A 25,980-nucleotide genomic window follows, 5' to 3' on the forward strand; every position below is an offset into this window, starting at 1 on the left:
TATCTGAATCTGAAGGTTTTTTATCACAGGTTCAACCTCCGCATTCATCATGGAGTCTCATGGAGTGTTGGAGCACAGGGAGGAACGTGCTCTAACCTGTTGTCTCTCCTTCAGCCAGGTAAGTCATCGAGAACAGAGTCTCTTTTATGTGTTGCCTTCATCTTCAATGTGCTCTGATGAAACACTCCAACATCTCTTTATTCTCCGTTAGATCTCACCAAGTAAGGAGGGGAGAGGAGAGGACAGGAGAGTGGAGGAGAGAATAGAGGATGAGAGGGGATGAAAAGAAAGGAGATGGGAGGAGAGGAGATGGAAGGGGAGGACTGAAGAGAGGAGAGGGGAGGAGAAGAGATGAGAGGGGAGGCAAAGAGAGGAGAGGGGAGGAGAAGAGATGAGAGGGGAGGCAAAGAGAGAAGAGGAGAGAGGAAGAGAGGAGAGTACTTTCTGTGTGGTCTGTCTCTTCTCTCCTCCCTTCTAAATACCCAGGAGTTTAATTAGCACATACGTGTCTCCCAGCTCAGCTCTGCTAGCACATCCGTCTGAAGAAATGTGAGCTACAAACCGGCCTACCCGTGTGTGGTGGCTGCTGTTTATTTCACACAAGCAAGGGGAGGTGTAGGGGAGAGAGGTTGAAAAGGTGTAGTGTATGTTGCTTCAGTACTGCTGTCTGTTCCAACCTTTCCACAGAGCAGATCCTGACTGGAATACACTACTTAACACCTGGAATGAAGTACCCAAAGAGGGTACAGTTCGGCTAAACCTCAGTGCTTGCTGGTGAAGATGAGATCTGTCAGAAGGCTGGCCGGAAAGATGCATGACAATGAAAAAGAGTTGACATTGTTTATTAGAACGGGCTGCTGAGATCATATGACCTTCCAACGATAGAGTGGTCAGATGAGTGAGGCACATGGTTCACAACCGTCCTTATATAAAAAGGATAGACAAGTTCAAATATAGTGTACACAGAACATTTCCTTAGATGACCAAGCATAGTCAGCAAATGGGTACAGTAGAACAGGCAAACAGGTGATAACATCATAACTCATGTAAGGCTATTTCTACATATTTCTTGCTCACTGCCACCAGAGAGTCTGGCCATACTGTGCTCCATATCTATATGCGGACTGTAAGAGGCCCACTACATGACCTCTTGACCTCAGCAAGAGACAAGTCTCTTGTGTACAAAAACTGCGTATCACTCAGCACACACACGCATGGTCACACACATACACACACACATACACCACTTATCTGTTAGCTGCTGTCACTTCGAGAGAGGGAGGAGAGGGATGGAGGTCTGGGGTTGATAACCCCTCATTTAACACCGCAGGGAAGGATGAACCTTCATCTCTCTCTCTCTGTCACTCTCACTATCTATCTCACTCGTTCTCCTTCTTTCACTTTCTCCGACCTTCGATTCATCCACGGGTGACGTTGGAGACGGAGAAGGAAGAAAGAGAAGAGGAGAGGGAGAGTGAAACGGGAGAGAGGGAAAGGGAAAGAGAGAAGGAGTGAAGGAGAGAGTGAGAGAGCTACATGTGAAAGGGGAGTGCTCACCAGCTGGGCAGCCCGGTAAATCCTCCTCTGGGGGGGTTGATATCGAAGGGCTTAGAGAGGACCCCACCGTGTGTCCTACTCTGTCTGAGACAGAAGACACACCCACACACAGTCACACACACACACCCACACACACACACAACCACACCCCCACCCCAACCCACAACCACACACATATACACACATCCGCCCACAAACACACACAGACAATCACTGTGATTGCTTAAGTATGTCTCCCAGCTCCACTCATATATGAAGAATGGGAACATTACCAGGAAGGTAACTATTCAGAGCCACACTACACCGGAGCTGTTTCCCCATACACTACTTTGTTGCCCTATGGGCACATTTCTGTGTGTGTGCATGTGTAAGTGACCGCATGTGCAGGGGTGTGTGTGTGTGTGTGTGTGTGTGTGTGTGTGTGTGTGTGTGTGTGCAGGTTAATAAAGATCCCAGCATGGGGCTGTGAGGGGCTCTTTAACAAGGCAGTGACTCACACTCTGTTGATCACACACACACACGTCCCCACCCTCTACCTCCATCCTGCTCCCCCCCCCCCCCCTCTGCTCCCTCTCCCAGATCTGCTCCGCTGGGTATGAACCCACCCAGTCCCCCCCCCCCCCCAGCTGTAGCTGCCTCCGCTCTCTTACACGCAGGCCTGGGGGCATGCCCTCTGATGGCCCTACCAGGGCTCAGAGACCAGCCAGCCTCCTCAACACGGCCACCAGACCTGAGGAGGTGTGGGGGCCGGCATGTCTGTCAACCAGCTGGCTGACAGGACTTCGTGGGGAATACCTCCCTGATTACAATGAGGTCAAGCAGTCAAGACAAGAGTCAGATGGTGTGTGTGTGCGTGTGTGAGATGTATACCATATAATTGTGTATACTCAGGCCTTCTGCTTGTGTGCGGTGTTATATCGTACAGTGAGTAGGAGGTGGAGGAGGAGCAGGAGGAAGAGGAGGGGTAGTTAGTTCTGTGCCAGAGTTTCTGTCCACTGGAATCTAGGGTGGGCAGGCATCTGCTGTTGCTGCCAAGAATATACAAACACACATGCACGAGCACACACACACACACCCACACAAACGCATGCACACACACACACCCACACAAACGCATGCACACACACATACCCACACAAACGCATGCACACACACAGCAGTGCCACCTACCCAGATCAAAGGGCCGGCCTTAGGGCTGCAGTCCACTGCTCCTTGGGGGATAGTCCTGCTTCATTGTTGCTATTTCTGGCCTGCTGTTTCTCCAGGCTCCTCAGAACACACACAAGATCTGCAGGAAGACTCGAAATGTCAGACAAAACTAACGGGTCCAAGAAGTGAACAAATCTCCATTGTTATACCACTGGCGTACCCTGGCACAACACTCCGTGCCCCGCCAACCCCCACTGAGGGCCTGATGGGAAAATCGCCAGAAATTCAAGCAAAATACAATATCCATCCATAGGCCTGTTCAGTTTGCAGTATTTCTCCAGTATATTAAATAAATAATGTCATAATTTGTTTCACCATTCAGCTCCATATGAGGACAGTAAATCTGTGGCCCAGCCTGTATTTATGGTGTGCAGTAAAAGTGCTGCTGCGTCGACAGCTAGCTAGCAATACGACAGGACATCCATACTGGAGAAGCTGTTCCAGATGGAATACTGAGGTCTGTGGTCTGTTGTACCTGGTCTGTGCGTCTGTGAGGTTGTGTGTGTGAGTGTGTCAGGGGGGAGCGGGCGGAGGCAACAGGGATGGTCTGGTCTCTCTCCTACTACAGTAAGGGGGTGAACAGTGGAGCAAGTGAGAGAGAGAGAAAGAGAGAGAGAGAGAGAGCGAGGACAGAAGAATGTGAGGATGGAGAGAGAGAGGACAGAAGAATGTGAGGATGGAGAGAGACACAGAAAGAGAGAGAGAGAGAGAGAGAGCGAGAGAGCAAGCGAGCGAGCGAGAGAGAGAGAGAGAGAGAGAGAGAGAGAGAGAGAGAGAGAGAGAGAGAGAGGAGAGGACAGAAGAATGTGAGGATGGAGAGAGAGAGAGAGAGAGAGAGAGAGAGAGAGAGAGAGAGAGAGAGAGAGAGAGAGAGAGAGAGAGAGAGAGAGAGAGGACACTAGAATGTGAGGATGGAGGGAGGCGGCGCAGAGAGCGAGAGGCAGGGAGGACAGCGGGGCTAAAAGGCGGGTGGAGTGCTGTGTGCGCTTTCCTCTACAGAGTTTCCCCACGGCAGGGTTCTTCCTATGTAGAAGCCCAGATCTGAGGAGAGCGTGAGAACCAGGGCAGGGCCCCCGACTGAGAACAGAGAAGATGCTGAGACAGAGGACACCTGATATCACAGCTCTACTCGGACTGGGATGGGATGTACAAAGTCTAGCATTCAGGCCATCTACTGACCCTACAGCAACCCGGGCCTTGATTGATGTGTATGTACGCTGCATATACATTCTGCACTGTTCCCTGATGGAGCTGTTTTCGAGCTGTATCAACATGAGCCAATATGTGGTTCCTTGTTCTAGTTGATGGTTAGTGAGCCAGACAGGGGAGGGAGAGTCAGGAGTGGGAGGAGGAGGGTTTCTGCTGTAGCCAGGAGACAGGAGGCTCTCACTGGGGGGGCAGTTTCATGGAGAGAACCCCCCCCCCCACACTCTCCTCCCCGTCTCACCCCCTATTCTATTCTCCCTGTCTCATCCCTCCTCACTGCCTCACCCCTCCTCTCTCCTCCCTGTCTCACCCCCTATTCTCTTCTCCCTGTCTCATCCCTCGTCACTGCCTCACCCCTCCTCTCTCCTCCCTGTCTCACCCCCTATTCTCTTCTCCGTCTCACCCCTCCTCACTGCCTTACCCCTCCTCTCTCCTCCCTGTCTCACCCCCTATTCTCTTCTCCGTCTCACCCCTCCTCACTGCCTTACCCCTCCTCTCTCCTCCCTGTCTCACCCCCTATTCTCTTCTCCCTGTCTCACCCTTCCTCACTGCCTTACCCCTCCTCTCTCCTCCCTGTCTCACCCCCCATTCTCTTCTCCCTGTCTCACCCTTCCTCATGTCCTTTTCATCAGAGCCTCAGCTATAGATGAATAGAGGAAGAGGATGAAGGGAGGCAGGGGGAAGGAGAGGAGCGACAGGAATAAAGGAACATGTAAAGAGCGGGAAGAGGATGAAGGCAGTCTGTCTTGTCTCAGCTTGCTCCCTGCTCCTCGCCACCCCCCCCACCTCCTCCTGTTACGGCCATTCAGGCCATCTCTCTGCCATCTGCCACTGGGCGGCTGAGAACTCCAGCCAAGCAGGGCCTATGCACACATACACACACATATAAATGCACACACATAGCCTCCCACTCTCTCCCCAGACCCTCCTCTGCATCCTTTCATGAAATCCAGGCTGATGATTCAGGGTTGGGCCCAGGCTGGCATCAGACCTTGATGGGCTGCAGCATAGAGCTGTAATCACCATTAGCTCCACCATTATACTCACCACAGTCGAACAATTCATTAGTTTAGTGTATGACACGTCTCCTATTGTGCACGTCCAATGACCAAGAATAGCCCTCAGTATGTGTGTGTGTGTGTTTGTGTGCGGACATGTGTGTGTGTGAAGGCCTGTGAGAGTGTTAATGAGGAGTCAGTTCTTTGATGGCTCGTTTAGAGAATAAAGTAAACTTGGCTTTGATCTGTAGGAGGGAGAGGACCCTGGAGAGATGGACTGACAGGGAGGAGGGGGGAAGGCATCCTCCTCTTATTCTACCTCCTCCTCTTCCTCTTCCTCCTCCTCCTCCTCTTCCTCTACCTCCTCTTCCTCTACCTCCTCCTCTTCCTCCTCCTCTTCCTCCTCCTCTACCTCTACCTCCACCTGCTCCTCCTCATGACTTGTGTCGGTGCTGAGAGTGTATGCTCTGATTCATGGCATTTCGTTGACCCTTGCAATATAGATGATCATGTGAGATGCGCGTATGTGGGTGTTAAGCCAGTCACGTTAGTGGGTGGAGGTTGGGGGGGAGAGCCAGGGCAGGGGTGTGTGTGAGTGTGTGTGTGCGGAGGGGGGGGGGGGCAGGGTTGCTGGAAGCTTTGATGTGCTGAGGCCCTGTTCCTTTTGCTCCGACTGCAATACTGGAACCAGCAGCTAATAGGGCACCCCTGGGGAGAGAGAGAGACTGGCATGGCATGTGTTTACAGGGTGTTTGTGTGTGTGTGTGCATGAGTATTTGGTGTGTGAAATGACCTGAGTGAGTGAGCTGTCTAAGCTAGCCCAGACAGAGCGACGCGGTCCGGTTTCGCCTTCAAAACAGAAGCCCAGGAGAGAACTTCAAACGCTGTGGTCAGATAACAACCTCCCACACACACACACACACACATGGGCGCACACACACACGGACACACACACCCAAACATAAACGCACCCACACCACCTGCCCACAGTACATCAAGGCAAGCTGATAACCACACAAAGTCCAAACACATGTTATTCATCCTTTATTTAAATAATAATAATAATAACATTAAAAAAGAACATTTCTGTACAAAGTCTACAAACATCAGTTGAGTTATCTGGCCAGTGTCGGGGTGTCTCCATGTCAAGTTCCTCCAGCCCCCCCCCCCCTCCCCGGCTGAAGAGGTAATACTATCACAGCTTCCAAGGAAAGCTAAATCAGGCGAGAGAGTGTGAGAGAGGAGGAGAGGGAGAAGGAGAGAGAGAGCCCCAAGGCACTTGGAAAACAGTCTATAGAGTCCATTGAAAAGGGAGTTGGATGGGCCACCTCCACCTCTACTTCAAACCCCCCTCTCCTCCCTCCTCTCTCCCTCCCCAGTATCTTTCAGCACCTCCTAATCAACTCTCAGAACACCCCCCCACCCCGCGCATCTCGTCCATAACCATGGATTACCCAGCATGCACTAGCAGAGAAAGAGGAGGGGGGGAATGGTGGGGAGAGACTCCTTGCTGAGGTTGGGTAATGGAATGGAGAGATATTCAGTTCTTACTCTTTCTCTTTTCTCTCGCTCTCCTTGTCTCTACTTTTGGGCAGCCCAACAGATTTCAAAACAACATGACCTAGATTGGGAAAAAAAGAGAAAAAAAAGAAGAAAAAAAAATCCTGTTTGTGATTAACCTCCATTTTCATGGCCAAAATGAACAGAAGAGAATGGCGCAAAGGAAAAAGCAGGATGAAGTCAGTGTGAGGCCTGTTCCTCCTAGCCTCCAGTGGAGGCCCGTCCAGGAACACTTTCTCAATGGCTCTCCTCCAGTAGCTCAACGCTTAAGGCTCCGTAATGTGTCCAGGAGAGGCTGGGGCAGCCCAGACTCCCATAGTCCTCCTTTCTGTCTTTGCGGTTTGGGTGTTCATTTCAGGAATGTTGCAAAAGGGAGACAGAGAGAGAGAGAGGACAATGTCTCTCTCTCTCTCTCTTTTATCTTGTCAGTCTTTCTCAGTAGTGAGTTCCTTCTCCCTTGAGAACATGCAGTTCCTGTGGAGCTAGCTCCATGGCTCTCTCCAACCCTCGGCAATCCATAGGTTGCAATAAAACCGTTCTGACAGTGTCACACAGCATAGCACTGTGCGGATTGAGATCATACAGTAAAAAAAATAGCAAATGAGACCAAAAAAGACGATGCTAACACTGAATCTAATCTTACGCAAACAGCCGTTAAGTATCCAATATGTTCGATAAAGTTGTATTCTTTCTGTATTTCGCAGCTCTACTCATTTCAAGACACTTCTCACAGTCTGTAACAAAAACATCCATAATGCTAAAAAGACGAGATGAACTGAAGCGTAAGAGTGGACACACGAGAGAAGGTCTAGAGATGACACACACAGTCTACAGGGCGGGCGCTACAAACTGAAGCTGTTTTGGGGTTAAGACACGGGTCTAAAACAGAACAGAAACAGTCCACGATAGTTCCTCTATGCCACTGAGTTCACAAAACGCAAGCGCAGCGCTGGCAAAGCTAGCAATACTCTAAAACACTCCAGGCTCAAAACTCATATCTAACCTCCATAAACCAAACAAAAACCTGTCGTCTTTACAAATCTAGAAATTATTTTGTTTTATTTTCCTTTTTTGGGGGGATAGGCATTAAGATTGATATGTTTGGATATCTCTGTCACATCCCACGAAAACGGCCAACTGCCTAGAGCTGAGGTCCCTGTCTCTGCTCGGTCACGGGTCCGAGTCTGGGTCCAGGCTCAGCCCAGGTCCAGGTCAGAGGCCGTGTAGTGGGTCATTTAGCAAGTCAGCCTGGTTTATTGACAGGCTTAATTAGAGCAGGGGACTCCTGCAGGCTGAGGAGGGGACGGAGACAGGGGGCAGGCGGGGTGCAGGGGGGCGCGGGCAGGTGGTGTAGGGGGTGGGGTTAGAGGGCAATGAGAAACCCCCGGAGGGTCAACAGGCCGGTTGGCGTTTGCCGGGTGACCCAGAGGGGTTCCGAGGTGGTGGTTGGTCGAGTGTGTGTGCGGGTGGTGTGTGTGTGTGTGTGAGTGTGTGTTCCGCCCCTCAGGCCTCGGAGCAGCACCGCTGCTGGTTGATCTTGACCTTGTGCTTGATGCCGTCGTACAGCTCAAAGTTGTAGTTCTCCAGCGTGGTGGAGCTGCGTGACGACAGGCCGCTGTAGGAGCACGTGCAGTAGAGCAGCAGGCCGGCACACACGGCGCCCAGCAGCACGCCAAGCGAGCTCATCACGATGATGGTGACCAGGATGGGGTCCAGCGTGTACAGCCACGAGTTGTCCTTCTCCGACACCCGCGTCACGGGGGGATCCAGGGAGGGGTTGGGCGTGCTCCACTCCGGGAAGGAGAAACCTGGGGGGGGGGCGGGGGAGAAGAGAGGAGGGAGTATACATCACATGCTGACACGCCAATTAGACACTTCCATTGAAGTTGACTGAGAACTGGTGTCGGTTTGAGTTGCGGACGACAAGGTTTTATCTTTGCATGACTTCTGCTGGATGGGTGCTTTGGCATTTAGACAAGGGAATTCTAATCAGAGTAATGAATGGAGACACATCAACAAGCCTTTTTGCAATTAACTCCAGTATGTGGAGTGGTTTATAACACACACACACAGACAGACTGCATCATCAAGAGAGGGAGAGTGATGGAGTCTAAGTGTCAGTGTTGAATCTTTCGGGGGAGGGGGTGTGGGGATGTGAGGTAGGAACATTGATGCTGACAGACAGATGCTGTGTTTGCCAAAGAGGAGCTTCAGGTGAACATGAGGGAGGAAGGGCGGGGCAGGGGACACACACACACATGGCTGTCGTGTCTCTCCTGAAAGTCTGGGAGGAAACAAACTTCACTCCCTCTCTCTCTCTCTCTCTCCCTCTCTGTCTTTCTTTCTTAAATGTGCTCTTTTTATCTCCCTCTCTCATGCACGCACACACAGACTCAGTAAGGCTACATGATCCGTCTGGAGCTACACACTGTCATATCTTCCTAGCCAGAGGCATGTATTGGGGACCACCGAGACCTAGATTGCTCCAGGCTGTGGAGAAGATGGGGCTCCTAGCAAAGCTGCACTATTGTCTGTGAGATTGAAACGCCAGGAGGGCCAGTGGGATTGGAGAGGAGTTTAGACAGAACACAGCTGAAAAACGCCTGGGGTGAGAGGTACCAGCACAGCAGCATCTGCTATAGCGGACAAAGAGAGAGAGAGAGACAGTGAGGGAGAGAGAGTGAAGAAGTGAGAGAGAGAGAGAGAGAGAGTGAGGAAGTGAGAGAGAGAGTGAGTGAGTGAGTGAGTGAGTGAGTGAGTGAGTGAGTGAGTGAGTGAGTGAGTGAGTGAGAGAGAGAGAGAGAGAGAGTGAGGAAGTGAGAGAGAGAGAGAGTGAGGAGAGAGAGAGAGAGAGAGAGAGAGAGAGAGAGAGAGAGAGAGAGAGAGAGAGAGAGAGAGAGAGAGAGAGAGAGAGAGAGAGAGAGAGAGAGTGAGGAAGTGAGAGAGAGAGAGAGAGGAAGTGAGAGAGAGAGAGAGAGAGAGAGAGAGAGAGAGAGAGAGAAAGAGAGAGAGAGAGAGAGAAAGTCTTTCCTTACCTCCGTTTACACGCTCTCTCCCCTCGTTGAACGGGTCTTTTCCAAAGTCCACAGGTCTCTGATCTGGAAGACAGGCAGAGACAGAGGTTTTTAGACATGCTGGATGCCCACAGGCTAGGTGTACTTCAAACTGAGGGGTGAGGGGACCATGGGTAGACAAACATGCTGATCAAACACAGTATGAAGGTAACACATCATGGAGAGACGACCTTTCTGCTCTGCACTGTGAATGCTCATTCATGAGACTACACCTATCACCATGGCAAGATCCAGATACCACTGTTGAATTCACAGCCTTCCATTTTGTGACAAGCATCTCTGAGTTTCCTGTTATTAGTGTTCCAGACTGAGATGGGGAAGAAGACAATGCACACAACGTTTTCATAGAAAAATATCACTTTTTATTATCACATTCCACAATATATTTCCAAGACCATGAAATTGGACAGGCTAAAATACTCTGCGATATCTTTGAGACACAGGCTGAGGTGTAGAATTAAGGTAGCTAACAGTTAAACAACAATCACAGTCAAGGCCCTGTAGTGGACATTCACAAAAGAGAAGGCAAAGTGCACACAGTAACCAACCAATCAGGCTCCCGCGCACCGTCAGCCTTAGCCAATCAGGCTCAAGGGCGGTGCTGGTCGAAGCCAGTCGGCATTAAGAAAGTCTCGCCTGACAGACAAATCTGTCGCGGTGTCAACGCTAAACCCATGTTTATCAAACGTGACATCAGTCAAGAAAATGACATCAAGGAAGTTTCAATCAAACCATGACAGACAAACTTCACTACTTCAACTTAATCTCTTAACAGAATTCGCTGCGGAAAACAGTAGTTTAAGAGCAGCGAGTAAGGACACATTAAAGAATCAGTAAAGGACGAAGCGCAGTTCTCCCCAAGCCAATTAGACCCACAGTAAGAACACCATTCCTCTGTCTTACAAAACGACCTCAGAGAGACCCGGTCTACACAACCAAAACCTCCCGCTGTCCCCTTTCATGTCTACCTCCTCAATTAAGAGCGGAGGAGTTAGTGAGTTTTCAGCAGGCACTGCCACAGATACTTGGCAGCATGTGCCCGTGTGTGTGGTGCTCAGGACCCTTCCGAGTCTTCGGCTCGTTAATATTACTTTGAGGAGCGGAGGAGAAAGAATATGGGCAGAGGGAGAACTGCTTACTGCAGGTTTTTATAAATGTAATCAGATCCATTAACTAATTAGAAATATTAAGAGCTTCAAACTAACCTATGGGAGGAAACCAGAGTTGATTTAACAGCACAGCATGACAACATGCCAGCTCCTTTTTTTCATCCAAACACAGCAAAAAAAAAGTTTGAAGAGGAAAGGAAAATGCTTGGGTGGCAGCACATAAATACAGGTCATATATCAGTCCTGTAGATGAATAAAATACAAACATTGATCAAGACTGGATGGAGGGCAGCTAGTCTGACTCATAGGAGTAGATCAATCATACCAGTACTGTGCAATGTTGAGTTGACTGGGCCTCATACAATATGTGTGTGTGTATATATACAGTGCCCTCCAAAAGTATTGGAACAGTGAGGCCAATTCCTTTATTTTTGCTGTAGACTGAAAACATTTGGGCTTGACATCAAACGATGAATGTGAAACCAGAGATCAACGTTTCAGCTTTTATTTCCAGGTATTTACATCAGGATCTGATGCACAAATTAGAAAATATCACCTTTTTGTTCGAACCCACCCATTTGTCACGTGAGCAAAAGTATTGGAACATGAAACTGACAGGTGTGTTTTGTTGCCCAGGTGTGTCCTATTACATACATTATTCAATCAATAAATACCACTGAATGTCTACACTCAGGTTCAGATTGGGTAAGATAGGTTTTGTCTATGCAGACTGTATTCAGAGGTGAAAACAACATGAAAACCAGAGCGCTGTCTTTGGGTGAAAAACAAGCAATTTTGAGTCTTAGAGAAGATGGAAAATCAATCAGAGCCATTGCAGAAACATTGGCCATAGCCAGTACAACCATTTGGAATGTCTTGAAGAAGAAGAAAACTACTGGTGTACTAAGTAACAGACGTCGAACAGGTAGACCAAGGAAAACATCAGCAGTTGATGACAGAAACATTGTGAGAGCTGTAAAGAAAGACCCTAAAACAACTGTTAGTGAGATCAGCAACAACCTCCAGATGGCAGGAGTGAAGGTATCACTATCTACTGTTCGCAGAAGACTTCATGAACAAAAGTACAAGGGCTACACCAGAAGATGCAAACCACTCATTAGCAAGAAGAATAGGAAGGCCAGGCTGGAATTTGCCAAAAAGTACAGAGATGAACCTCAAAAATTCTGGGACAAAGTTTTATGGACTGATGAGACAAAGATTAACTTTTACCAAAGTGATGGAAAGGCTAAAGTTTGGAGAAAGAAAGGAACTGCTCATGATCCCAAACACACAAGCTCATCTGTGAAACACGGTGGAGGTAATGTCATGGCTTGGGCTTGCATGGCTTCTTCTGGGACGGGCTCATTAATCTTCATTGAGGATGTAACACATGATGGCAGCAGCAAAATGAACTCGGAAGTCTACAGAAACATTTTGTCTGCCAATTTAAGGAAAGATGCAACCAAACTGATTGGCAGAGCCTTCATCATGCAGCAAGATAACGACCCAAAACACACTGCCAAAACAACAAAGGAGTTCATCAGGGGCAAGAAATGGAAGGTATTAGACTGGCCAAGTCAATCTCCAGACTTAAACCCTATAGAGCATGCATTTTACCTGCTTAAGAGGAGACTGAAGGGAGGAACCCCACAAAACAAACAACAACTGAAAGAGGCTGCAGTGAAAGCCTGGGAAAGCATCAAAAAGGAAGAATGCAAAAGTTTGGTGACGTCAATGGGTCACAGACTTGCTGCAGTTATTGAAAGCAAAGGATTTGCAACTAAATATTAAGTCTTATTCACTTAAATATGTTTTAAGTATATCTGTTCCAATACTTTTGATCACATGACAAATGGGTGGATTCAAACAAAATGTGATATTTTCTTAGTTGTGCATCAGATCCTGATGTAAATACCTGGAAATAAAAGCTGAAACGTTGATCTCTGGTCTCACGTTCATTATTTGATGTCAAGCCCAAATGTTTTCAGTCTACAGCAAAAATAAAGGAATTCGCCTCACTGTTCCAATACTTTTGGAGGGCACTGTATATAAGACAGATACACAGAACACAGATAATGTTCTCATTTAAGGATAGTGAGTGTAAAGAATGCGTAACCCTGGCAAATGGAACCTCTAGCTATTTCATTAGGAAATTGGTAATTTAATTATTGACTCATAGGATTAGTGTATCTGATAGTTGGAGGTCCATCAGTCCATTTACCTGTCTATCTGCACCTAGCTCTCATGTTCCATCATGTTGAAGAGACCTTAGTAGCCTTCTAGAGAGAGTCTATCTTTAGAAGACAGAAAGACGGCGCTGTCTTTGATCTCTGTTCTCCAGTGAGGCGTGGAAGGGCCAGATTAGCGGGGCGATCCTGCTCACGGCTCCTGGTGAACAGGGATGATCTCCACCTCAAGCCAGGCAGAGGCTGGGGGCTGTGATCCTCAGATCCTTCCCTCTCTCACCGCCCCCAGCCTCATTATGGAGGAGATGGACAAAAGTCCCTTCGACAGACGGCTTGGTTTTCAAAAGGAAAATAGTGGAAGGTAGTTGGGAGCAAATGTGGTAGCTAATGTTTGATAGTTGTGATCCTAGCTACTGTTTGATAGTTGGTAGCTAGCTTCACAGTGATCCTAGCTATTATTTGATAGTTGGTAGCTAGCTACACAGTGATCGTAGCAACTGTTTGATAGTTGGTAGCTAGCTACACAGTGATTGTAGCAACTGTTTGATAGTTGGTAGCTAGCTACACAGTGATCTTTAAGTGCCTAACACCTGCCTACAGAGGAAACTGAATCCATTCCACAGTGGGCTACACTGGGGTGTAGAGCTTTAAAACCGCAGTTCCTTCTATTTACCACAAACATTCATTTACCGTAGACACAGTAACACCCATGGGAATTAAATCAATTCAGCAACTTAAACACTATGTTTTTTAAATTGACACAATGTACATGTATGTTTCAAATACGCAAAGTACAAGTAAGTACCGTAGCAACAAGGCAAGGATATCTTTGATAACAAATATAAAACAGTAGAGAGGACCATCTCTTAGAAAAGAAAGAATAACACACACTGCTTTAAGTTGATCTTAAAGCAGATCTTAAATCTCTTAAAGAGATCAAGGAGATCACTAGAATAAAAAACACAAAAACATCCATGTGTAATTACAAGGAAATGATCACAATACACTGAAACAACAACAACGCCACCACAACGCTACTGCACATGTAGAAGAGCATGACCAGTGTTCATAGTGACGTGGTACAGGTGTGTTTGGGAGGCCAGGACCACTCCCAGGGTTAAGGCCTAGACCGAGAGGGGAGGAGGCTCTGACAGAGGACCATCTGGAAGCCTTCCCCAGACGGTTGCATAAGAAGAAAGCCCACAGCTCCATTTACAAGTACACCAGCACAGTTAGTAGTCTTCCAGTCCTTTCGCATAGGCAATAAAACAACAGTTTAGAATAGAATCGGACACAGGCAAGTCATTCAGGCAAACTCAATGAGGAAAGGAGTTGTGTTAGGGAACCAACAACATTGTTTTCAAAGTCCGGAGGGGAAGGCTAGAGTGTCCAGTGAGAGGACACGGTTATGCTAAAGGTCCTTCATGCTTTAACAGTGTGAAATCCTCACCTGTGTCTGGTCTGTTAGTATAGAGTCTGCAGGCAGGGCCAGTATATGTTCTATCAGAGGACCATCTCTGCTGCTGAACCCAGAGAGGGAACACAAATACACACGTCCTCTCTTTAAAAGGCAGAAAATCTCTGTCTGTCATGCTTGACAGAGCCTCCCCCAGTCATTTTCATTCTCAACCTCTGTGTGTGTGTGTGTGTGTGTATGTGTGTCTGAACCTGGGCTTCCCCTCTGATGATGTAAGAGAGTCTTAGCAAATGAGCAGCTTCAAGCCATAAATAAGGTCCCCGTATCTCTCGTTCAATCTACGTCACCATCCTTCTCTTTCACCTGTCTATTTCCTGTTCTCTCACCCGTAGTCAGTCTCATTCTCATTCTCCCCCCACCAGTCTCATTCCCTCCCCCCACCAGTCTTGGCCTCTTGACAGTGCTGTATCACATTCTCCACGAGCAGAGGATCATGGGATTATGTCCCCGGCGAAGGCGTCAGCCTCCGGTCCTCCCAGAAAGACTCTTGGTGGATGAGGGGAAGGAGAGAGAAAGGGAGAGGGGGCAGGAAGGAAGGAAGGAAGGCCATCTCGCAGGTTTCAGAAGGAGCGCCAGAAGGCTCCGAAAGCAGGGAGCTCTCTGAGGGTTGTGATGGTCGAGATGCCAGGGGGTTTTCAAGCCGTCTCACAGGCTCAGTGTCTCTGAGCAAAGAGTCTACAGCTTTCCTGCTGTCCAGTTCTGTCTGTTGTAATCTCCCCAAGAGGGAACAATAAAGCTATGTTGATTTTGTATCACATGGACCCCCATTCAACCCTGGGAGCAGGGGTGCTCATCCTTCTCCATCCTGATGGAGAGCATGGGTTCGAGGCCCGGGCCAGCCAGTCCACTGCTGTGGTGGTGGAGGTGGTTGGGGTGGCTCTGGTAGGACACGGTGTGCTGGGTCTTCTTGGCTGCCAGACGGTAGCGGTAGCAACACAGCACCATGATCAGCGTGGCAGACGCCAGGAGCAAGAGGGCGCCCGCGCCGGCCATTACGTAATACCAGAAGGTAGGGATGGGCTGCACTGACACTGTGTCTACGGTGGGGTCACTGCCGGCAGGTAGGGCCCCCCCTGCTGGTGAAGAGACACACAACAGGTTGGCTGGGCTAGAGAGACATGCAGGCCTTATAGGGTAGAGACTCATATAGGCCGTGTTTGTATTGTTTGTTTGTTTATTTGTTTTTTGATGTGTGACTTTTGCAAACAGAGCAGACATTGGCCGCACATAGACACGCAGAGGCTCATGCGATGCTGGCTCCGGTGAGGGTTTTGATTGGTCAATGCAAAGCTATGTTTCTTTTGCAGCGCTACTTGTGGGTATAGTAGCTCAGTGTACACAGGGATGCACTTTTTACAGCAAGGTTAGCGAGAGACAGAGACAGAGACAGAGACAGAGACAGAGAGAGAGAGAGAGAGAGAGAGAGAGAGAGAGAGAGAGAGAGAGAGAGAGAGAGAGAGAGAGAGAGAGAGAGAGAGAGAAATACAAACTGAAAAAGACAGGGAGAGAAAGAAAAAACGAAAGAGAGCCAGAAAGAAAGGGAGATAGATTAATCCGGTCATGATACTCAAAAGCCCACATTAAAGACATTGTCTGAATACTTTGTTAAATTCGGTGTGAATAACCTGCCGTGAGCAAACGAAATTCACACGAGAGAAAATCTGGAAAAAGCAGGCTTCTTTAAAGTTCAGAAGATCCTCTTTAAAGATTTAGCTTGGATTTCAAAGCTCCTGTAGGAGTGAGCTAGAGAAGTGACCAGATTTCCAGAAACTAAATTCGACCCTCGTTTTGCTTTTTGCACTAAAACGTTGAATCAGAACCAGAGGAGAAGGTCAGTTCTGGGAGTGGTCTCTCCAGATTTGTTGTCCTTGGTCTGCATTTCTTTTGTTGCATGCATGGTCATCTGCCAGTCTCCACTACCACAAGCCAAACACTGTTACGGCAACCATGGCAACCAACCCCAAATCACCCAGGAGACGAGGGTTCAGTCTGTTGGTCAGTGCACCCATCACTGGACACCCCATCCCACCCACCCTCATCCCTCGCAAGAAAAGCAAAAACATTCACAGAAAAAGACTGAGCTCTGGTCAAAGAAGGGCTTGACTTAGCACAAAGTTGGGCCCTTTTGTGGCTAGTCCAATTAAGAAAATGAATCAAACCCCCCTCAGGTACTTAAGTTGACCTATGGTGTTTGACAAGCATATTAGATCCGAGGGAAAACTGACCAAAATGCCTTTTCCACCACAAACCCCCCTCCTTGTCTGCCCATAAGAGGAGTACCAAAGCAGGCCTATAATCTGGCTAAGCCCTGTCTGTCTGCATCGTCTGAGGATTGCTCTGCTCTCTGGAGCAGAAAGGGAACTTGGGGTGCCACCAGCTCTGCATTTCATTCTCCTAGAGTAAGCAGCTCCGAGAGAGACTCCTTGTATGGTGCTGAACACACACTCAGAGGACGACGGGATGATGACACAACAGGAACGATGGCTGCTGCTCTCTATCCTCTCCAGCTACACTAGGACTACACTCTACAGGTGCCATACAAGTGCCACACTGTCACATATGGGACATACAAGGGCCACACTGTCACATATGGGACATACAAGGGCCACACTGTCACATATGGGACATACAAGGGCCACACTGTCACATATGGGACATACAAGGGCCACACTGTCACATATGGGACATACAAGGGCCACACTGTCACATATGGAACACCAGGGCCTATAGGGGAGATATTAAAGTGACACCATCATAGAGAGGACCTATTAGGAATATTATGTCATTAAGTACACATACCAGCACCGTGCTTTCATATAGGGGACATATTAGGGCCATATTGTCATATAGTGGACATACCAGGTCAATACTTTTGGGGGACATCGCCGTGCCTCACCTCAGACATACTGAGATGGGAAGGGACATGACCTGCCGTGGCTGATACTGTACAGAGTGATCATTAATTGATGCCACTGGCAGTACTGCAGTACTGTAGGTCTTTATGGCTGTTTATGGTTTCCATGGTGACAAGATGAGGGTTCATAACAGGGGTCACAGTCCTGCATGCAGGGGGTCATGCTCAGACGATGCTGGGATGCTGACTGAGAACAGAGGTTTTCTTTCCAACTCTTTTAGACTCAGATGTTAACCTTTGGCCCTGGGCACAGCCCCCCACCGTAGCTCCAGTATGTAACCTGGACTGTAGGAGCAGCGTATCATCGACACAGCTGAGCTTAGCAACAAGCAGAAAGCAGGGACATTCACACAGAAGGACAGTGGTTCCCACTCACCAGTCATGTCAGGAGGGAAGGCAGCAAAGGGTTCTGAGAGAAAGAGAAAAAGAAAACAAATGATTACAAAGGCCATGAAATTATGATTGTACAGTGCAAAACTATAGTGGACCTATTACTTGTCACAATGGAGATCCAGTACAGTAATTCAGCATTACTCATGTTCATTAAATATTAACTCCAAATGGACCCCAGCGAGGGGTTGTAACTCATCCTGTGGTTGACCGTTATGGACTCCAGATGGAGCAGAAATAGAGAGAGGCTGTTGTTAACAAGGTGAGGAAGAGGAAACAATCTCTTCCTGAGAGCTTCCTCCAGGAGAGAGAGAACAACCGAGGGAGGGAGCAGTGGAGAGAAAGAGAGAGAGAGAGCGAGAGAGAGAGAGTTCAACTAATAGAAGCCAAAATGTGGGGAGGGAATAGGGAGCAGAAAAGAAGGGAGAGAGAGAAAGAGAGAGAGGCGAGGAGATAGGGAGACGGGGCAAAGTGAGAGAGGGGCAAAGTGAGAGAGGGGCAAAGTGAAGGAGGCTAACAAAAAGTAGAAGACTTATTAAGAATGGGTGGAATGCAGACAATGAGGCGGTGCAGAGCCGGGGAGCTGGGGAGCTGGTTTGGCAGGGCTGCTGCCGTGGCTAGGCTGCTTTCATTGATAAGAACCTTCTCAGTGGGCAGAGGGAGGGGAGCGGAGGGAAGGAGAGAGAAAGATGGAGATGGAAGGCGGGGGCTGGGGGTTAAGGAGGGTAGGATACTTATGAAAGTCATGAGGTTTAAATAGGAAGAAAGTCTCTGCCGAGAATCCTCTCTTTTGAGGCCCCAATGACTTTGGAGTTGCACTAGCAATTGCAAGAACACAATGTCTTATGTATGTCTACAGTAATGCCTGCATGACTGGGACTTTTGTATGTGTGATTACTTTTGTGTGTGCGTTTGTGTGTGTGTGTGTGGGAGAGAATGTGAATAAACAGCTCACTTCTTCAGTGATTGGGCGGCTCTTTCTGTCTAGTAATTCTCAGTAAAGGCTCGGAAAGGCTGTGTTTACCAACAAGGGAGGAAAGGAGAGCAATCTAATGAAACATAGATTAGAATCCCTGCCCACAGGCTGAGTGTGGCCTAGTTCCTTCTACTTCCTGTGGTTTTTGTGAAAGAGAACATTTTCCTTCTCTGTGGTGTAATAAAGAGAGGAGAGAATGAGATACAGAGAGAGAGAGAGAGAGAGAGAGAGAGAGAGAGAGAGAGAGAGAGAGAGAGAGAGAGAGAGAGAGAGAGAGAGAGAGAGAGAGAGAGAGAAAGAGAGAGAATGAGATACAGAGAGAGAGAGAGAGAGAGAGAGAGAGAGAGAGAGAGAGAGAGAGAGAGAGAGAGAGAGAGAGAAAGAGAACGAGAGAGAGAGAAATGTAGAGAAAGACGGTAAGTTTAGTCAAACTATACCACTTCAGGCTGAATGGGAGTAGTCACACACACACACACTTACGTGTGCACTGTTCCAGCTCAGTGGTGGAGCTCATGTGGATGTTGTCTACGGAGATGTGTCCCCTGCCTCCATGCTCAAAGAAGCCCTCGATGACAACCTGGAACACAGGACAGAAGCTCGATGACATTCCGGCCTTCTCCGGAGACCCAAACTGCCCCTCACGCCTCCCTCATGACTAGCACACACACACCGCCCAACACAGTCACATGGTGCAATCTGGAGGAAGACGGCCCCTACCTGGTACTCTTTGGGGGACTGAGGCAGGATGGTGCGGCCCTCTTTCCAGAGCGAGCCCTGGTCTCCCCGGAGGGCCCAGAGCAAGGTCTCCTCCTGGTCACTGTCCTGCAGCAGCACCCTCAGGCTGCCCTCAGCCTCCCCATGCAGCTGGTAGGAGAACAGCAGGCACAGAGGCCCTTGTTCAGGCCCCACTTCTGGGCTCACCAGCCGGGCTCGCTGCCTCTCCAGACGGCCGCTCGCGTCCATGCGCAGGAAGTTGCCAACGTCTGGAACAGCAGGAGGTCAGGGTTAGATGCAGAGGTTAGGGTTTGTGTCCAGACAGGGAGAAACATGGAGATGGGAAGCAGCAGTGAGTGGTGTCTCCTGTGGGTGTATTATTTGTCAGCTCCAGGACTTTCCTGGGCTAGCCTGTTACCACATCATCACCACTGAGGGCTGTGGCTCACCGCATTAAAGCTGACACTTTTATCATGCATTTTAATGACGGCATAAATAGCAGGCGTACACACATGCATACTGTACACACACACACACACACACACTGATCTTCTCTTAATACCTCAGGTAGTGCTAAATGCTGACGCCCATTTCTAATGCTTGCCCAGTTTGCAGCTTGTTCAGCATAGCCATCACTATTGAGTAAGGATTCCTGTGTGTGTTTTGCTAAACGCTAAATTAATTATTTATCCTCTCCCTCACTTCTTCTAACAGCTAAAGGGTGAGTGAGAAAGGACTGGGCTTTCAAAACAAAACCATAAACATTAGCTACTGCAGCCTGGCTGACTGGGGAGAACTCCCCCAGCCCTCACCCGTGGAGCAAATGGACTTTTTATCGACAACATTATGTCTGACACTTCGGAGGGAGAAGAAAGACAATTAGGAGAGATGGAGGAGGAAGGGAAAGAGAGAGATAGAGAAAGAGAGAGAGGGGTTGGGGGGGGGGATGGCTTCAGTGTGATCTAACAGGACAGCTTGGCAACAGTGATTAGCACCTGGACCTCCTCCTCCTCCTCATCTCACAGCACCCTGCCTCCTCCTGCACACATCACCTCAGTCTCTCACACGAGCGCTGACTCTGCACTCCTCTCTCCCTGCTCTACTCTGAGTTAGGAGAAAACTTTTCGAAATCTAGATCAAAATGAATTAATTATGAATCAAGGTTGAGATAACTATTACCGTATAGTGCCTAAACAGCTCTTGTCTTTAATTAATACAGTGCAATGTTTTTTTTTTCTCTCTTTTTGATCCTTGGGAATGTAAAAAGGAAAATTAATTACATACTATGCAAAGGAGATTCTGAGTGTGTGGAAGTCTAGTTAGCATAAAGACAAAATGCCTGTGAGGTGTATGTGTGCGAGTCTGAGTGTGTGTGCGTGGGTACAGTATATATGTGTGTGAGTGTATATGCGTGGGTACAGTATATATATGTATGTGTGTGTGTGTGTGTGTGTGTGAGAGAGTGTTGGGGCAGCAAACAAGCAGGCCCTCCTGGGAGTGTTGTGTATAGAGCCAGGGAGTGATCTACATAGCAGGAGCAGAGCTCATTTCAACACAATCTAACTGTGTGACTATCTGACGGCCCCTAGAACTGGACCAGGACCAGGACAAGAAACCAGGACCAGAACCAGGACTTGTCCAGAGAAACGGGGTGAGCGGGGGTTGTTTGTATTGTCTGTCAGTAGTGTTCAGGGTGTGCATTGCCATTTGAAGCTCACAATGTACTTGCTGTATGTGTGTGTGTGAGCGTCAGAAGCCTACCGTCAGATGCCAGCGCCAGGTCCAGGCTGGTTCCAGCTCCAGGAGAGCTGCTGCCCGTGTGCACAGACCAGCTGAGGTCAGACCTGGGGTCAGTGGTCCAGCCACACAGACTCTGCTCAAAGTCACACAGACCACCCTGGGAGGACGGGTTGGTCACTGCTGAGGGGGGAGGGAGGGGGGGAGGGAGGGAGGGGGGGAGGGAGGGAGGGAGGGGGGGGTGGGAGGGAGGTGGGGAGGCAGGGGCGGGAGGGAGGGGGAGTTATAAGAGAGAAAAAGACATACGTTACACTCGTTACACTAAGTGTGTCCATAACTTGAGTATCCAGAGGAAGTATTAAGGAGGAAGTGCAACAGCAGAACCTCATCTCTGATCTCTGGCCTCTGGCCTGAAGCTGTGAAACTCATATTCCCAGCTTCTCCCCAATGAGCCCTCAGAGGCCTGACTCTAACTGACTCCAACTCCCAGCAGCCTGTTGGTGCTGAGTTACATTATGACATCATCTATGTGCTCCTAAACACCTTGACCCGCTTATGGGGTTCAGTCCTCCAGTCCCCCACCCCCTCCAGGGTTTGGCTGTCCCTCCAGGCACAGGTCTGGCATCAGCTTACACACCCACATCCTGACCTCAACCAGAGAGAGAAGCACCAATCTGACCCAAGATCTGTACCTATTGTGTGTGTGTGTGTTTACCTGGTCTGAGGGCAGCAGTGGTGTCCTCTATTCTGGGCAAGGTGGGCGTGGCCGTGTCAGGTACAGTTGTGGATTCTAGAGAACAGAGAAACACACACAACGTTAGAACTCATACCTATTAGGAGGTAACAGTAAACAAACACACGTGCACACACACACACACACACATCTGTAAGTAGCTGCAAGGCCTTGGTAGCAGGGCTTGCGCAACTCCACTTATCTTCCCCCTGACCTGCATGACTGCTGAGCTGAGTTCCATGACGGAGCCTCGGAGAGCTGGCGTCAGAACCAGTTTGCACACACACACACACCCACACACACGCACGCACACGCACACCCACAGTGATGGATGCGCTACTTTCAGTGACCTTGGCAGACGGAGCTATCACACTGCATGGGACAACCGCGGCACACATCAAACACACAGAGGGAGAGAGAGAGAGAGAGACAGAGAGAGGAATAGATAGTGTGTGAGAGGAGGAAAGAGAGGGTTCCTGTGCTTTACGACTATAGTAGTCCATATAAGTACCCCTGGCCTCTTCTGTTGTCACTGCTATTGCCCTCTACCATGCAACAAGTCACACAACACCATATTGCACAGAAAAACCACAGAGGAAGACGTCTCATCATACACACGCACACACTTACACACACACACACACACACACTTAACTACAGCTGGAAAACTGCTTAGAGTGCATGGCCTTGTGCAAACTGTTTAAAGAATGTTAACCAAGGTTAAAAAACCTAATTGGGACCAGAAGGCCGGTGATGTGTGTGTGTATTGGGGTTGGGGAGAGATGCCCCATGGATGATGTCAGGGAACAGATGATTGTGAGGCTTGCGTGGCACGAGGATCACCCACCACATATACCTCACCACATCACACTCCTCTACTCCCTCTCTGCTCCCCACATCTCTCTTCTCCACTCCGTCGCTCTCTCCCTCTCTCTCCCTCTCCCTCCCTCCCTCTCTCTCTGTCTCCCTCTCTCTCCCTCTCTCTCCCGGCCTCTCTCCCGGCCTCTCCCTCCCTCTCCCTCCCTCTCTCTCCCGGCCTCTCCCAGGGTAACTCTAGCTTGTGTTGTTTCTGTTTCTCTAACCGCCAGCCTCATCACTCAGACCTCCTCCAGCCTCGAAACCTCTAAACCTGAAACCCGTGTTGTTCCACGGCCCTGCTGCTGCTGCTGCTGCAGAACTCTACTTGTTTCCATGAGTCACAGGGTCTGTGTGTTTGCGGGTGTGTGTGTGTGTACTGAGAAGAGATGTGTTTACAGAGGCAGGGTGAGAGGACAGAAGAGGCATATGGGATGCTTATGTAACCTCCCAGATACAGGCTATGATACCACTGTTATGATTAAGACTCGTGGCATTCCAGAATAGAGAGCTCTCTCTCATACATACACAAGCAGACGGAGATCCTGTCGGGTTGCGATGAGAGTGCGAGGCGTGGGCTAAATGAGTTGTGATTGTCAGCCTTTGGCTTCATTAGTGCCATTACTCTTACACAGCTTAATAGTCCAATGTTAATCACACACACACACTCGTGCACGTGCAGGCACGCACAATCACACCCCCCCCCCCCCCCCCCCACACACACACACACACACCAGGTCTGTTTCATTAGAATGAGAGAAGAGCACCTAAATCCCGTGATGAAAGAGGAGGCCCCAGCTGGTCTGGATCCTGACATTCAAATCTACTAATCTGGTGCCCTTTACTTGAGCAATTAACCCCCCAGCCAGCCAACCAGCCAGCCAGCCAGTTAGTCCTGGGAAGACAGGGGTAGCTAGGCAGGTAGAAATACATCACACACACCCATCCCTCCCGCAGACACCTAAACCTCCAGCACTGCTCCACAGGGTGTGTCTCTCTCTCTCTCTCTCTCTGCGTCTCTCTCACACAGACACAAACACTTCCCCTCCACAGACTCTTTCTGTCTGTCTCTTTTCATTTCTCTGGACATATATTTTCCACTTCTTGCACCATCTCTCCCTTTATTTCTCCCTCTCTCTGTCTCCATCCCCCTTACTGTCCTAATTAGCAGGGATAGACATCTGACTCCCCCCCCCCCTCCCCAACTTGTACAGGTCCCATCCACTAGTTAAAGGTCAGGCTCTGTCACCGCGGTTACGTGACCTTTAGGCGACACAGGGTCCTGTCAGGCGTGACAGGGCCGGGACAGGAGAGGGGATCGTCACCTTCACAGAGCTGTCACTCTCTACACACACGCACACACACACATGCAAATATGCACACATAGAAAGAGTGGGGATGGACAGTGACACTACGACACAATCAGGTACTGTTATCGGGATTGGGTTAGAGACAGCGTACAGTATGCTATGAAGGGTTAGTGTTTAGGGCATAGTGTGCTATGTAGGTAAGACTGTTTGTTGTTGAACATTAAGTCTGTTTGGTACTGTACATCCCACATGATTGAGTGAACTGACAGGTTGCATAGTGTGTGTTAACTAGCCCTCGCCGGCTGGAGGAATGGCTGTATAATGTCTACGGGTTTGGCCCTCAATTAACACTACAGCAATCCTTCAGTCCTCTCCCTCTCCCATGCACACAACACACACACTTAAACACATACACTGGTCACCAGCTACAGCTGCCTCTAACACATACACTGGTCACCAGCTACAGCTGCCTCTAACACATACACTGGTCACCAGCTACAGCTGCCTCTAACACATACACTGGTCACCAGCTACAGCTGCCTCTAACACATACACTGGTCACCAGCTACAGCTGCCTCTAACACATACACTGGTCACCAGCTACAGCTGCCTCTAACACATACACTGGTCACCAGCTACAGCTGCCTCTAACACATACACTGGTCACCAGCTACAGCTGCCTCTAACACATACACTGGTCACCAGCTACAACTGCCTCTAACACATACACTGGTCACCAGCTACAGCTGCCTCTAACACATACACTGGTCACCAGCTACAGCTGCCTCTAACACATACACTGGTCACCAGCTACAGCTGCCTCTAACACATACACTGGTCACCAGCTACAGCTGCCTCTAACACATACACTGGTCACCAGCTACAGCTGCCTCTAACACATACACTGGTCACCAGCTACAGCTGCCTCTAACACATACACTGGTCACCAGCTACAGCTGCCTCTAACACATACACTGGTCACCAGCTACAGCTGCCTCTAACACATACACTGGTCACCAGCTACAGCTGCCTCTAACACATACACTGGTCACCAGCTACAGCTGCCTCTAACACATACACTGGTCACCAGCTACAGCTGCCTCTAACACATACACTGGTCACCAGCTACAGCTGCCTCTAACACATACACTGGTCACCAGCTACAGCTGCCTCTAACACATACACTGGTCACCAGCTACAGCTGCCTCTAACACATACACTGGTCACCAGCTACAGCTGCCTCTAAAACCACTGACACAGCACAATGTGCGGAAACAGGAAAACTGTTCAATTATGGAGAAAGCTTTGGTATAAATCTTCCTCTGACAGCCAAGCTAACTATTGGCAGCAGCAGCTGGGGGGAGAGAAGGATGCTGGGAAAATGAGTTCTTTACAGCAGAAAGCTCTCCGGTCAGAGTGTTCGGGCTAAGTGTCCAGGAGAGAGGAAAGCCTCACCATAATGGTGTTCACTGAGTCTGTACCAATAACCCAGACATACAGCACTCTGCTGCTGCTCTGCTACCAGTGGGGGGGGTGGGGGGTGGGGGGGAGAGAGATCACTTTCATTTCGTCAGACTTAAATCGCTTCCAGGATTTCAGAACAATGAGGTTTTCTGAACAATCTGCATTAAGCCAATTATAGCTTCAGATTTTGATTAATTTTAGGCAAGGGATGTAAGAGCTCTTAATGTGTATTTGAATAATTCTCTTTGACAAAATGAGCTACTTTAATAGCACTGCTGGATAACACACAAACACACACACACACAGAGAATGAAGAAGAGTGAGGCAGTAATCCTCCCAGTCTGTTTGTTAGACCATTGATAACAGCTCTACCCTCCAGCTCCAAGGAGAGGATCTGTTTAATACTAATGACACACACACACACACCAAGTGGCACAAATTCATTAAAAGAGCACCACTGCTATAGAAGCTGTTTCAGCGCGAGGTGGTTTCAAGTTTGATGTGATGCACA

The 25,980-nt window shown here is 49.0% G+C and overlaps 1 protein-coding gene across 1 annotated transcript in view; it reads right to left on the reverse strand.

Moving 5' to 3' along the window:
- Nucleotides 1–5,999: 5,999 nt before the first annotated feature.
- Nucleotides 6,000–25,980, reverse strand: part of nrp2b (neuropilin 2b) — a 51,041-nt gene continuing 31,060 nt past the window's right edge. Inside the window, exons 8-14 of the mRNA XM_047047452.1 lie at nucleotides 21,823–21,897; nucleotides 21,132–21,290; nucleotides 19,374–19,639; nucleotides 19,137–19,233; nucleotides 17,667–17,699; nucleotides 9,566–9,628; nucleotides 6,000–8,338 (exon numbers count right to left, since the gene is read on the reverse strand). Coding sequence (XP_046903408.1) covers nucleotides 8,034–8,338; nucleotides 9,566–9,628; nucleotides 17,667–17,699; nucleotides 19,137–19,233; nucleotides 19,374–19,639; nucleotides 21,132–21,290; nucleotides 21,823–21,897 — 998 coding nt within the window. The 3' untranslated portion in view covers nucleotides 6,000–8,033. The remainder of the gene's footprint in view (nucleotides 8,339–9,565; nucleotides 9,629–17,666; nucleotides 17,700–19,136; nucleotides 19,234–19,373; nucleotides 19,640–21,131; nucleotides 21,291–21,822; nucleotides 21,898–25,980) is intronic.

Source organism: Hypomesus transpacificus, chromosome 23 (assembly GCF_021917145.1).
Source record: "Hypomesus transpacificus isolate Combined female chromosome 23, fHypTra1, whole genome shotgun sequence".
Taxonomy (NCBI): domain Eukaryota; kingdom Metazoa; phylum Chordata; class Actinopteri; order Osmeriformes; family Osmeridae; genus Hypomesus; species Hypomesus transpacificus.